This window comes from Trichosurus vulpecula, chromosome 7 (assembly GCF_011100635.1).
Source record: "Trichosurus vulpecula isolate mTriVul1 chromosome 7, mTriVul1.pri, whole genome shotgun sequence".
NCBI lineage: Eukaryota > Metazoa > Chordata > Mammalia > Diprotodontia > Phalangeridae > Trichosurus > Trichosurus vulpecula.
The window spans coordinates 55,234,154-55,249,400 of record NC_050579.1 but is presented as its reverse complement, the minus strand read 5'-3'; the positions used below and the strand labels follow the sequence as shown (position 1 = coordinate 55,249,400).

General features: G+C 37.9%; 1 protein-coding gene across 2 annotated transcripts in view; it reads right to left on the bottom strand.

Moving 5' to 3' along the window:
* Nucleotides 1-15,247, bottom strand: part of TRIM33 (tripartite motif containing 33) — a 178,393-nt gene that overhangs the window by 65,780 nt on the left and 97,366 nt on the right. For both annotated transcript variants that reach the window (XM_036766207.1, XM_036766208.1), the window contains exons 3-4: nt 4,501-4,645; nt 3,987-4,119 (exon numbers count right to left, since the gene is read on the bottom strand). In XM_036766207.1, coding sequence (XP_036622102.1) covers nt 3,987-4,119; nt 4,501-4,645 — 278 coding nt within the window. The remainder of the gene's footprint in view (nt 1-3,986; nt 4,120-4,500; nt 4,646-15,247) is intronic.

Sequence of the window (15,247 nt, the reverse complement as noted above, 5' to 3'; positions counted from 1 at the left end):
AAGATGGCAGCTGGAAAGCTGGGACTTGCTTAAGCTCTCCCCCAATTTCCTCCAAACACCTGTAAAAAATGCCTCTAAACAAATTCTAGAGCAGCAGAACCCATGAACTAGCAGAGGGAAACAGGTCTCCAGCCCAGGAGAGCCTGGATGGTCACTGGGAAAGGTCCATTACACGTGCTGGGAATGGAATGCAGACCAGGTTGGGCTGTGCCAGGAGAGACCAGACCTAGAGTGAGCTGGCCAGGGAAAGGACTTAGGGCTATGAATCATTGAGCTGTGTCAGGTACCGGACTTCTCAATCCACAAACACCAAAGAGCAGTTTGTTGGGAAACTGCGGGATCAACTTCAGAGCGTCCAGCCACTAGCCCTGGTGGTAGCTGAGGTGGTACAGTGGTGGTGGTGGCAACAGCAGGAAGCTCCTGAGGCGGCTTCCCAAGTCCCTGGCTCACAAGGTGGGAAAAATCTAGCAGCAGATCAGAGTGGGAATGCAAGGAGCTCCGTGTGGGCACAAAGCCAGTTTCTCTTGCTGTGCCTTGCTTGGATCTGGATTGCAATCCTGGCTGGCAGTTCGTGGGGGAGGAGGAGCCTGCAGTGACAGTGGAGTAGAAGTAGCTCTGAAAACAGCAGGGCTTGGACCCTAAAGCTTGGGACAAAGTACCCTCTACAAGCAGTCATACCCAGAAAAAAAGCTCAAGGGTCAAGTAGTTGGCTGGGAACATGAGCAGGCAGCGAAAATTAACTCAGACTCAAACTCAGACCCAAACTCAAACTCTAGATTCCTTTTTTGGTGACAAAGAAGACCAAAACATACAGCCAGAAGAAGTCAACAAAGTCAAGGAGCCTACATCAAAAGCCTCCAAGAAAAATACGAACTAGGTTAAGGCCATGGAAGAGCTCAAAAAGGATTTGGAAAAGCAAATAAAAGAAGTAGAGGAAAAAATGAGAAGAGAAATGAGAGTGGTGCAAGAAAACAATGAAAAACAAGGCAATGCCTTGCTTAAAGAGACCCCCCCCCCTAAAAAAAACAAAGAAAATAACACCTTAAAGAATAGACTAGCCCAAATGTCAAAAGAGCTCCAAAAAGTCAATGAGGAGAAGAATGCCTTGAAAGGCAGAATTAGCCAAATGGAAAGGGAGGTCCAAAATACCACTGAAGAAAATACCATCTTAAAAATTAGATTAGAGCAACTGGAAGCTAGTCACTTTATGAGAAACCAAGATATTATAAAACAGAACCAAAGGAATGAAAAAATGGAAAACAATGTGAAATATCTCATTGGAAAAACCACTGACCTGGAGAATAGATCCAGGAGAGAGAATTTAAAAATTATTGGACTACCTGAAAGTATTAGGGTAGCTGAAGGGAACATACATATACGTATGTGTGTGTATGTATGTATATTTTATATAAATATGTACATATATAAATAGATAGAGGGCACAGGGTGAGTTCAATATGAAGGTATGATATCCACAAAAATCAAATTAAGGGATGAGAGAGGAATATATTGAGAGAGGGAGAAAGGGAGAGATGGAATGGGGTAAATTATCTTGCATACAAGTGGCAAGAAAAAGTGGTTCTGTAGGAAGGGAAGAGGGGGCAGGTGAGGGGGAATGAGCAAATCTTGCTCTCATTGGATTTGACCTGAGGAGTGAATACCATACACATTCAATTGGGTATCTTACCCCACAGGAAAGAAGGAGGAAGAAGATAAAAAAGGGGTGATGATAGAAGGGAGGGCAGATGGGGGGAGGAGGTAATCAAAAACAAACACTTTTGAAAAGGGACAGGGTCAAGGGAGAAAATTCAATAAAGGGGGATAGGTTAGGAAGGAGCAAAACATAGTTAATCTTTCACAACATGCGCACTGTGGAAGGGTTTTACATAATGATACACATGTGGCCTATGTTGAATTGCTTGCCTTCTTTGGGAGGGTGGGTGGGGAGGGAAGAGGGGAGAGAATTTGGAACTCAAAGTTCTAAAAACAGATGTTCAAAAACAACAACAACAAAAAAAAGTTTTTGCATGCAACTAGGAAATAAGATACACAGGCAATGGGGCATAGAAATTTATCTTGCCCTACAAGAGAAGAAGGTAAAGGGGGATGGGAGGGCTGACTGGGGAATGGGGCAACCAGAATATAAGCCATCTGGGAGTTGGGGGAGGGTAGAAATGGGGAAAAATTTTGTAATTCAAACTTCTGTGAAAATCAATGCTGAAAACTAAATATATTAAATAAATTAAAAAAAAAAAGATCTATGGTTAAGGAAAGAGTTCATGACCAAAGAAGGTATAAAGAATATAACAAAAAGATAAAATGAACAATCTGATTACATACATAATTTAAGTTTTTATACAAATAGAATCAAAGCAACTAAAATTAGAAGTAAAAAATAACTAGGGAAAAAAATTTTTGCACAAAGTTCTTCTTTAAGTGTCTTATTTACAACTTAATCCAACTTCATAAAGAGTAAGAGACATTCCCCAACTAATAAAAGATCAAAGGATATGTACAAGCAGTTCTCAAAGGCAGTAATCCAAGCTATTTATAGCCTTGTCAAAAGAATGCTCAAAATCATTAAAAATTAGAGAAATGCAAATTAAAACATCTCTGAGGTTCTTATACCATTGGGATGGACAAAAATGAAAAATAACAAATGCTGGGGAGGATGGGGAAAAATGCACATTGGTGGAGTAATATATTGGTCCAACCATTGTAGAAAGCAATTTGGAATTATGAATACCCTTTGACATAGCAATTCAAATACTAGATTCTGTGAGCAATTCCAACACATGGCATAGAATAAATTGCAACCCCACACCCCCCCCCAAAGAGGAAAAAGGCCCATAATTACAAAAAGATATTTATAGCAGTTCTTTTTGTGGGGGCAAAAAACTGGAAACTAAGGGGGTGACCATCAACTGGGAAATGGCTAAACAAATCATTGTATATAAATGTTTTAAGAAATGGTGAAAGGGGTATTTCAGAGAAACCTGAGAAGACATATGTGAACAGATGCAGAGTCAATTAAACAAAACCAGGAGAACAATTTATACGGCAACACTGTAAAAACAAGCAACTCTGGACCATTTAAGAACTATGAACACTCAAATTCCAGAGGAACCATGATGAAGCATGCTATCCAAATCCGGACAGAGATATGATAAACTCAGGGAGCAGGCAGGCATTTTTTTTGGATGTAGTCAAAAAAGGAATTTGTTTTACTTTATCATTCATAGTTGTTATAAGGGTTTTGCTTCTCCCCCCATCTCCCTCAAAGAAGGGAGGGAGAAGGGAAAGAAGAGTTTTGTTACTAGAAAAACATCTTTAATTTAAAATTTTTTTTGAAGAGCAGGGCTAAGAGTCTAGGTGGATGCATCAAGCTATATTCAACCCAAGTTATGCGTTTCTCTTCAGGCACTTCTGTGAGGGATTTCTTTTGTTTTACTCATGCCAACACAACAGAGAAAGGTAGGAATGTCTTCTGTGTTCTCACTCCAAAGATCACTGGAGCTGTAGTGATAACAATGCTATCTTATTACAGCCCCCAATTTTTCAGTGCTAAGGCTGTTTTAAGGCCAGGGAAAGTAAGTGCCACCAGAGGTAAAAGTGACTACTAAGCACAATGCCTTATTCTATTTAGAAAGCTATATACAACTCACAAAGGATGTAGGGACAACTAACCAGAGCTGGAAAAATTTCAGGTTATTATTTGACCTTGCCTGTACTCAAACTTCCTGGTTGTCAGATTCAGGTTGTAAATGAACTTCTTTATGACTGTTCAAAAATCACTCATCTTATCCACTGCTTAAAAAAAGAAAAGAATTGTTGACTAACAACTTATTCTCACATATTAAGTATACTACTGAACTTCAGATAATTTCTGTATTTTAGAGTAAATGGAGGTTTAAAGTGCTGGGTCCCTCAAAATTTTCTTCACCTAAGCAAGTAAAACATAAGGTAAAGCATTTCAACACAGGTACCTATGTTCCTTGTGCTCCAATAGTTGGCAGTCTCTACATGTCAGTCTATCACACGTTTCACAGAAAAGTTTCAATTGTTCTTGTTTGTGGACAGGACAGAAAACAGGGCGCTGACCAGATGCTCCAACAGCCTCTGTAGCAAAATAAGCCATTTTCACAGTGTAAGATGAAATCTGAGACAGTATTTAAAAGGCTTTCTGATTATCCATAATATGTTGCTTTTCACAGCTCATCAGGCAAGGTCAATTTAAGAGGCTAATAATTATATTACTTACTCATTAAGTCCTTATTTGTCTTAAAATTAACCCCTCAAACTGACATTAAGGTGAATTTAAAATGTGGTGATTTGTTTACCCAGAACACCAAAAAAGTAGTTATGGAACTTACCTGTTCTCAAATCATACCTGCTACAGTTGAGTGGTCCCTTATGGCTCAATTTATTGTTCAAAAGACAACATACATAAGTAGTGAAGGCGAGAAAAGGCAACAATGGATATCAGAGCTCCTATATTACCTGAAACATCTTCCTTCTTCCTAATTAGATGATCCTTAGTGAATTTTACTCGTTGATGTGCTTCTATACAAGTCTTGCAAAGCCACTCCCCACATTCTACGCAAAATCCAACTGCACTAGCATTATCTTCACAGCTTGTGCACACCTAAAAGAACAAATAAGATCTAATATTAATTTACTTTGATGCAAATTATAAAGATCAGGAAAACAAAAAGAAATATTTTAATTCATTCACTTTTAAAAAATGTTTCATCCATGATCTTTTCCTCTTTATATTATGACAATTTCACAATGACATCCCTTCCATCCCCAAACAACTCTGCTTCTTAGGAATTATAATCAAACCGAACAACACATTGTTCATGTCTTTAAAAATTTAAGCCTGTTCCCCTCTATACTCTACCAGATGTGACCTCTGACAAAAGGGCAGTTGAAATGTTTCGCTCTTTGACACAATGACTTGAAATCGTATTTGATAAAAAAAATTGATCAAAAGGATTTCTTATCAAGTGCCTATGGTATGGGCGTGGAACACTGAGAATACCAAGACAAAGGAGGCAGTCCCAACTTTCAAATTCTGAAATTTCAATGCTGACTTTCTTTAATACTAGTGCTTTGTATGAAATGTTCTCCAAGTTCTGCTTCCTTACTACTGAATTAGTTTATACAAGGAGTCAAAATTTTTCTGAATCCTTCCAATGTGCTATCCTTTATGGTACAGTATTTCATTTTACTCATGCCATAACTAGATTGATTATTCCTCAACTGAACACTTTCTCTTTCTCAGGCCCATCTAGGTCGTGAAAGGGGTTCCCAAACAATTACTGTTTTACAATAAACTTCTCCCTACAGGTCAGGTAGTTTTTCACTTAAGTACTTAGAAATAGTGTTGCTGTAAGTTACACGACCATTATCATAGATGTTATTGTGTCCATTTATAGATGAAGAAATGGAGTTTCAGAAATACAGGAAGACAAGCTATGGTCACACAGTGATTTAATTTTTGAGTAAAGACTGAAACCTAATGCTAATGCCCTGGTGCCCATGTATAATTAGTATTGATTTTGTGTTGACAGTTGTGGTGCCTTTAAGCCTAAAATAGTTTTTCAGACTAGTTCTTTTAAACCATAAAAATAAGCAAGGAGTCAGACTGAGACAAGATGGCAGAGGAGAGGCAGTTACCCACCTGAACTCCCCCAACATTTCCCTGAAACAACTTTAAAATAACAGCTCAAATAGAATTTGAGAGTGGCAGCCAACAAAAAGAGATATTTTTCTAGCTTAAGACAACTTAGAAGGTCAGCAGGAGAGCTTTGACACCAGGGTAGACAGCAAGGCAACTCACATCATATGTGCCACAGGACTGCTTAGCAGCAAGCTTAGGAGGCAACTCTAACAGTGCATTACCTGCAGTTTCAGGAGCTCTCAACCCAGAGACCATAATAGAATTAGACAAGTGGTTAGAAAGATTACAGGGGACCCTTCTAGTGGCACTGACTGGCAACTTTATTGGCAATACCTAATTCTGGGTCACAATTCCAGGGCAGAAAGAAGCACTGGGTGTTTGGCACAAGGGAGTAAAAGCCCTAGTTGCAGTTCCAAAGTAAAGAAGAGCTATGACCAGGGGACCTGGTCACAGTTCCAGGGCCAAGAAGTGTACTATTAGTAGTGGCTGCAGAGGATCAGGGGCCCTTCCTTGGTAAAGACAAGAATACAGAACAGGGGAGCAGTGACCACATCTCTCCCCAGATAAAAGCACCAAAAACTTGAAGACCCCATAAACTAGCTTTGAAAACAGCAGCACAAAAAAGTCTGAAGCCTGAGACACTGTCTCCCTACCCTCAAGTGAGCAAAGCCCAACATTAATATAAAGTTCAAAGTTAAAATATAGGCTGAAAAAAATGGGCAAACAACAATGAAAAATATCTAACCAGGAAAAGCTACTACAAAGGCAGGGAAGACCAAGACAGAAGCTCAGAAGACTACATCAATAGGAAAACAACACAAAGCCTCAAAGAAAAATGCTAATTGGACCGAAGCCCAACAAAAATTCCTGGAAGAATTAAAGAGTAAGAATGGTAGAGGAAAAACTGGGTAAAGAGGCATAAAAAGATAATGAAGAAAACAACATCTTAAAAAACACAACTGGCCTAATGGAAAAGGGCACAAAAGCTCACTGAAAAAAATAAATCCTTAAAAATTAGAACTGGGTAACTAAAAAATAATGACTGTATAAACAAAGTCAAAAGAATGAAAAAAAATAGAAGAAATTGTGAAATATTTCATCAGAAAAACAACTGACCTAGAAAATAGATCAAGGAGGGGTAATTTAAGAATTACTGGACTACCTGAAAGCCATGATCAAATAAAGAGCCTACATATTATATTTCAAGAAGCTATCAAGGAAAAATGTCCTGATATAGATCTAGAAGGTAAAAAAAAGGAAAGAAAGAATCCATTGATCATCACCTGAAAGTGATCCCAAAATGAAAACTCCCAGAAATATTACAACCAACTAACAAGCTCCGGGATCAAGGGAAAATACTCCAAGAAGCCAAAAAAGAAACAATTCAAATACTGTGGAGCCACAGTGAGGATCACACAAGATTTAATGACTTCCACATTAAAGGAGTAGAGCGCTTGGAATATATTCTGAAAGGCAAAGGACCTAGGTTTACAACCAAGAATCGCTTACCCAGCAAAACTGAGTATGATCCTTCAGGGGGGAAAATTGACATTTGATGAAATATAGGACTTTCAAGGATTCCTGATGAAAAAACCAGAGCACAAGAGAATATGTGATGTTCAAACACAAGGCTTAAAAGAAGCATAAAAAGGTAAACATGAAAGAGAAATCATAAGAGACTCAATAAATTTAAACTATTTATATTCCTTTACGGGAAGATAATAGATATGTAATTCTTACGAACTTTATCATTTTAGGGCAGTTAGAAGCAGTCTACGTAGAAAGAGGGAAAAGGTATGATTTGATTCTGTTGATTATGTTGTGATGATCTCCAAAAATAACACGAAGGAGTGAGAAAGAGGAACGCACTGGAAGAAGGAAGAAGCGAGAGGCAGAATGGGGGAAATTATCTCACACAAAAGAGGCACGCAAGCAAGAGCTTTTATAGTGGAGGAACTGATTTAACGAGGAAGAGTATGTGCGCAGACCTATACATATACACATACACACAGTTTTATTTAGAAAGCTAACTTCCCAATAGAGAAATAGAAGGGGAACTAGCTAAGGGAAAGAAGGAAAGAATGCTAAAAGGGAGGACAGTGGTTAGAAGCAAAGTAGACTTTTGAGGAGAGACAGGATAAAGAGAGAGAAAAGAAACAGAAGAAAATGCACAGTAATCATTACTATGCGAGTGAATGGGATGAGCTTACCCATAAGATGGAAGCAGACAGCAGAACGGATTAGAAACCAGACTCCAACAGTATGTCATTTACAAGAGACACAACACACTTGAAACAGAAGGACATACACAGAGTTAAAATTTAGGGCTGGAGTAGAATTCTAATATGCTTCAGCTGAACTAAAAAAAGAAAGGCAGGGGAAGCAATCATGATTTCAGACAAAGCAAAAGCTAAAATAAATCTAATTAAAAGGGATAATGAGGAAACTACATTTTGACAAAAAAAAGACCAAAGACAAAGAATATCTTTAAAAAATCACTGCAAGTTTCTCATTTCTCAAATATAGACTGAAATAGCACTTAGTCAAATTTGTGAAAATAAGACTCTTTCTCCAATTGATAAATGGTCAAAGGATCTAAATAGGCAGTTTTCAGAAGAAGAAACAATGGCTATCTAACAGTCTTATGAAAAGATGCTCTGAATCAATATTGATTACAGAAAGGCAAATTAAAACAATTCTGAGGTACCTAACAGATATGACAAATGCAAGAGTAGATGAGGGAAAAACAGGAACATTAACGAGTTGTTGATAGAGTAGTGAACTGGTCCAACCATTCTGAAGAACAATTTGGAACTGTGGCCAAATGGCTATAAAACTACATACTCTTTGAGCCAGCAATACCACTATTAGGTCAGTATCCCAAAGACATCAAAGAAAACAGAAAAGGACCTATATATACAAAACTATTTATGGCAGCTGTTTTTGTGGTAGCAAAGAACTGGAAATTAAGGAAATGCTCATCAGCTGGGAAATGGATGAGTGAGCTGTGGCAAATGATTGTGATGAGAGTACTACTGTGTTATAAGAAAGAGGGGGGAGAAGGGGGAGGGTTGGCTTGTTTCAGAAAAACATGGCAAGACCTATATATGAACTGGCACAACATTTTGTGAAAAGTACCAGGAGATCATTGTACAATAGTAATACTGTCATGATGATCAACTGTGAAAGACTTGACTACTCTAATCAATACAATGATCCAAGATAATTCCAAAAGACTCACAAAGAAAAATTGCTTTTCACCTCCAGAGAGAGAACTGATGAACACTGAGTGCAAATTGAGGTATAAATATCTTACTTTATTTTCCTTGCTTTTGGAAAAAAAATTTTGTTAATATGGAAATATTTTGAATGATTTTATATGTATAGCTGATATATTACTTGCCTTCTCAGTGGGTGGAAAAGGGGGGAGGGAGGGAAAGAATTTGGAACACAAAATTTAAAAAATGAATGCTTAAAAAATAATAATTTTGAAGTTATTTTTGTAAAGCATAAACTATGACAAGAAAAAAACCTAGGCTACATAAAATGACAAAGTTAAAATACAAGTGAAAGAAGCATGAGAGAAAACATGTACATATATGTATATATACAAAAATATGAACAAAATTAATATGTTGATGTTACATGTCAAACTGCATAATAATATATATCATCAGTAGCAATCAGACATAATAAATCCTATAAATTACAGGCATAAAAAAAAAATGCCCGAGGCAAAATAAAAACAGAAAGAATCCAACCAGTCTCCTCCTTGAAAGAAGACTCAAAATGCAAAGTCCCAGAGCATCATAGCCTAAATCTATATCTTCCAGGTCAATGATAAAAAAAATACAGTGGTCAGAAAGAAAGAATTCAAGTACCAATGAGCCACAGTCAAGATCACATTAATTCAGCAGACACCACTATAAAGGAGCAGAGAACTTAGAATGTGATATTCCAGAAGGCATAAGACATGGGTTTATATCCAAAAATAAACTGCCCAGAAAAAATGTTACAGGGGGGGAAAATGTGCCTTTAGTGAGATAGAGGACTTCTGTTATGGCAATTAGGATGAGACTTTTTACTGTTTTCTCTTTTGGAATGCTGAGGTAATCAAGTACCTTTGATGAGTTTTGCTTTTCAAATGTAATGGCAAGCAAAGTGGACTTTTGGCTGTCTTTTTTGGAGTGCTTCTCAGCACTGAGGAATCTTTGATTGAATTGGGAGTCTGATGACCAGCTTATGTCAAGGGAAGACCTAGTTCACATAGGTTTGAGTCCTATGGTTGTAACACCCATTGACCCTGAAGAAGTGCATATAAACTGAGGTGAGCGTTTTGCCTTTGGAGGCACACTCATTGAAGGAAACCTCCCCCCACCCGCTTTGAAAAACCCAGATGTTGGTGCTTCTCTGGTAACTATGTATTGAGATGTTAGACAGTGTCTGCTGGTTTCTGTTATTTGCTCTGCTTATTAAATTTCTGCTCATAATTTCTGTTTGTATTCTCTCTGAAGTTTAGGGTGCTGGCTTTTCCTCCTGAACTAAGTGAGTGGTATATGTATGTTTAATTAAAGTAAGATTGTTAACTCCTTAAAGTTGCTTTCCTTCGAAAAGCAGATCAAAGGACCTGTGCTAGCAACCCTTCTGTGTTTTGGTCTTGTGTTGGTCTTTCACCCCCACAACACAACTGTTGTTACAACTTCCAAGCATTCTGACGAAAATACTGAGAGCTAGTGGAGAAACTGTGAAGTTCAAACACAAGAGTGAAGAGAAACATAAAAAGGTAAATATAAATGAATAATGTAAAGGACAAAGCAAGGATAAACTTTACATTTAAATATGAGGAGATGATACACGTATCCCCTGAGCCTTCATATTATCAGGTCAAAGAGGGAATCTAATTAGACAAAGTCTGGGATTCAACTATGTCCTAATGATCTTAAGAGAAGAATAAAAAGAAAGGGGAAGAATACACTAGGGGTAGAAGGGAAAGGAAGGTTAGAGAAAATTATCTATATAGCTAGGGTGTACAAGTAGGCTTCTATACAACCAAGGAAGAGGGTGTGGGGGAACAGTTGACACTTTATCTGAACTAAAGGAAGGAAGAACTTGTATGTAAATGTGCCTGCTCACATGTGTGCATGCATGCACATACATACATACATATATACATACACATGCACACACCTGGAAATCAAAAGAATAAGTCCTAAGTAAAGGAAACTAAGAATGTTCAAAAATGTTTACAGTAGTTCTGTTTGTGGTGGCAAAGAATTAGGAACTGAGGTAGTGCACATCAATTGGGGAATGGCTGATACATAAATGTAACAGAATATTATAGTGTTATAAGAAATGATAGAATGTGGTGAAAAATCTGGTTAGATAGTGAAGGGAACAGAACCAAAGGAACAATTTATACATTGAGAGTAATATGGTAAAAGCAAACTTTTATCAGAAAAACGACCAAACACAATTTCAGAGACTAATGATGAAACATGCTACTCATCTCCTGATATAGAAATAAAGCACTCATACTACCAAAGAGAGAACTTGGATATGGACAATGTGGAAATTTATTTTGATTGACTATATACATTTGTAATGGGGTTTGTTTACTGTAGTTCTCAAGTTGGGGGTGTGGAGGAAAAGGCAGATTTGTTTTTACTGATTGCATATGCACATACACATATAGATATATAATTTGAAAAAAAAATTAACATAAAGAACTTTATAACTTACATCATTCAGTCAGGCTCTCTTGGGTACTTCCCCTATGCCTAAGAGAATTTATGCTTGGTCAGCTCTCCAGTACGGACCCAATGAAGCTGCTCTGTCAGAACACCCTCCACCCAAGCACACCCACTACAAGTATCAGATACGGACCTTGCCTTTCCATATAAAGGAAGGAGGAAAATAGATGAAGTCATCTAGCTGAAAACAAGTGGCTGCATGAGGCCAAAGGGAAAAGTGATTGAAAAATCAGCTGGGATGTGTCCCAAACTTGGAAATTTCTCAGGGCAGGATCACAGTTAACTCATCGAAGGAAGAGCTAGGGAAGCTCTGCCTCAGGAGGTCTGCACCAATGGTTAAGAGGAAGGGGCACAAGCAGTGAATGATAGGGAATGCCATAGGGGGTGAGGGGGAAGAGGCGTATATACCAATGACATCAAAAGAGAAAAAAGTTTACTACACAGATAAGCCAAAGAGGACTTTAAAAAGAAAATAAGCAAAACTGCAAAGAGAAATCAAAATTTGGCAAATACTATAAAGAAAAAGAACCAATAAATAATATGTGATCAAAAACAAAATCCTATGAATCTCCAGAGAGAATGGAACAAGAAAGGCTAAAAATAGAAATAAAATTCACAAGATATTTGGAATAAATTTAGGTTGAAAATTAAGAACTCTAAAGAAGAAAGTCAAAGGCATGATGCAGAATCGAAAACCACCAGACTAAAACACATGGAATCTCTGATGGAGAATCTCTCTAAATATCAACAGATATGGAAGACAAAAACAGTAAAATGGAGAAAACTTTTCAGGAGAAAAAGAGGCAAAAATGTAAAAGAAACACATAAATAGGCAGTCAATAAATATTTAAGGGCCTATTTTGTACCAGGCACTGTGCTAAGCACTACGGATAAAAAGAAAGGCAAAAACAGTCCCTGTTCTCAAGGAGCTCACACTCTAATGTGAGAGACAATATGTTAAACGACTATTTGCAAAGAAGGCGGATGCAGGATAAATCACAAATATCTACAGAGGGAAAGCACTAGAATTAAGGGAGATCAGGAAAGCCTTCTTGTAGAAGATGGGGTGTTTTTTTTTTTTGGCTAAAACCTTAAGGAAACCAGGAAGCAGACATAAGGAGAGAGAACATTCAATGCACAGATGATAAGCCCATGAAAACGCAGTTAGGAGATAAGAGTATACCTTGTTTAAGGAACAACAAGGAGACCAGTGTCAGAAAATTATGTTCCAGGGATATGAAGTGCAAGAAGACTAGAAAGGGGCTAGGGGGAGGGAGGAACAACCCCAGTTTATGAAGGGGCTTGAAATGCCAAACAGAGGATTTTATACTTAATCCTAGAAATCATAGGCAGCCCTTGAAGTTTATTGAGTAGAGGGACGATATGGTCAGACCTACGCTTTAGGAAGATTCTGTTAGCTGAATAGATGATGGACTGGAATGGGGGACAGACTTGAATCAGGGAGATCAACCAGACAGTTATGGAAATAATCAAGGAATGAGGAGATAAGCACCTGCACAACTCAAGAGGATAAAGAGGGACAGTTTTTTTTAATAATAAAATGAATTCGTATCAACATTAAAACTATATGTATATCTTAAGCTTTAGATGTTCATGTGAAAGGTTGAGTAATCTACCTCCTCTTCCATATATACTTCAGCAAAATCTAAAAAGGGTACCAAAATCTAGTCTCAGACACTTGACATACTTGCTAGCTGTGTGACCTTGGGCAAGTCATTTAACCCCAATTGCCCTCCCTTCCCCCCTCCAAAAAAATAAAATTAAAAAGGTACCAGAATATGTGAGATAGTGAGCAGAGTCTCCTCAAGGGTTAATAGCTATTTGAACAGTTTTAGCAGTTAGATTAGGAGACCAGCACTAAGGTGGGGGGTATGGAAACACTGCTACATAACCTCCAGGCATGCGTGACCAGTTTTGACCACAGATTTCCTGTCTTTTACAAAGACCTTTGTCCTTGAAGGAATTTGCACAAATAGCTGTAAAAAGTTCTTTCTGACCCTTTATCACTAAGCAGAAAACATGGATGTGGCAGATAAGGATTGTCTGCCTCCTTGTTTCTAGGCAAAGTTTATACGCGTTTAGATTGTGCACCCTAAATCTCAGCCAATGTGAGGAAGGGAGAGAAGTGGGGAGGGAGCTTGCGTTAGGACCATCATCAGTACAGGCTTTTTCCTTTGCAAATGCCCTCCAACCTCTACTGCTTGGGTGATGCCCTTTCTCATGAGGAAGAATGTTAAACACCTTTTCTGATTTCTGGCTCGGACTCCAGACTCTTCATTGTGCTATGGCATACACAGAACGATCAAGAAATAGAGACAATGATAAGCTCTTTCAACCAGCCTAGGACTTCACAAAAAAGCCAAAAGTTGGAAGAAACATGCCATCAAGGTAAACCTGAACTAGGTAAACAGAACTAAAGCCAACAGCTGCACTTTGACCAGTGATGCCAATATCCCAAATAAACACTGTAAGACCACAGAGCCCAGACTGGGGATTTATTAGAGGGTCTAAAAAACAGCAGCGCTCTAACCAGAGTTGCACCAAGAAGTCAGAAAACTTTCAGCACCTGGACCACCAGATAGACCAGAGGAGTGGGAGGATATCCAGCAAACTATAGCATCCTGACCAAGAATGTACCAACACGGCTAGAAGGTAGCAGGCGTTGGACCAGGGACACTGAAACCTGCTAGAATTCCCAGTATAAATACAACTGGCAAGGTAGAAGGCAGTAACAAGAGGTGGGAAAATCAGCAACAGGATCAAACAGGGCTTGATGGCCCCAGGCAAGAATATAAAGAAGGCAGAGCATGGGGATAGAAATATAAACAGATGATACAAAACAAAATTTTAAAAAATATGATTCAAGAGACACCCAAGAAATAAACACAAAAGAGATTAGCTCTACAACAGTATAAATAAAGTCTCAGGGGAGAAAAAAAAAAGGATAGATGATGAAGACTCCAGGAGAGGCAGGAAGAAATAAAACAGGATAAAAAAACAAAATTATAGGTGAAATAAAAGCCTCTAAAGAATGAGAAGGAAAAAAATAGATTTAAAAAGAAGCTTATAAATTTCATGTAGTAAACTCCCTAAAAATTAGAATAGAGCAAATAAAATCCAATGATTTTATAAGACAAGAAATATTAAAACAACCCCCCCCAAAAAATCAAGGAAAATATAAGGCACTGATTATCAGTTAACTAACCTGGAAAAAAGTCAAGAAGAAAGACTTTAAGACTCAATAAGCTCCATATGAAAACCATGACCAAAAAAACCAAATGTGAATGATGTATTTTAAGAAATCATAAATGCAAACTTTCCAGATCTTGCAGCCAACAGGGGAACAAGGACCCTCCTAACTGTTCCTGGGATGAAAAGTGCTTATGGTTGCTCATAAACCAGTACACAGTACAGGAAAGCAGTAAACACACTTCTCCCTAGATCATACCAACTTGGGAGAGCCCAAAACTTACAGGTGCTCAGAATTACCTCTGAAAACAGCTGCACAAAAAAACCTGAAGCTTGAGACAATGCCCCCTCCACTTGGGAAGCAGAGCCCCCCTTCAGCATAAAATTAAAAGTCAAGAAATGGGCTGGAAAAAAATTCTGATCAAAGAAAGTTACTGTGATGACATGGAAGATCAAAATACACAGAAAAAGATAACAAAGTCAAAGGTCCAACATCCAAAGACTCCAAGAAAAATATGAATTGGTCTCAGGTCGTGGAAGAGTTCAAAAAAAGATTTTGAAAATTAAGTGAGAAGAAAAATTGGAAAGAAAAATGTGACAC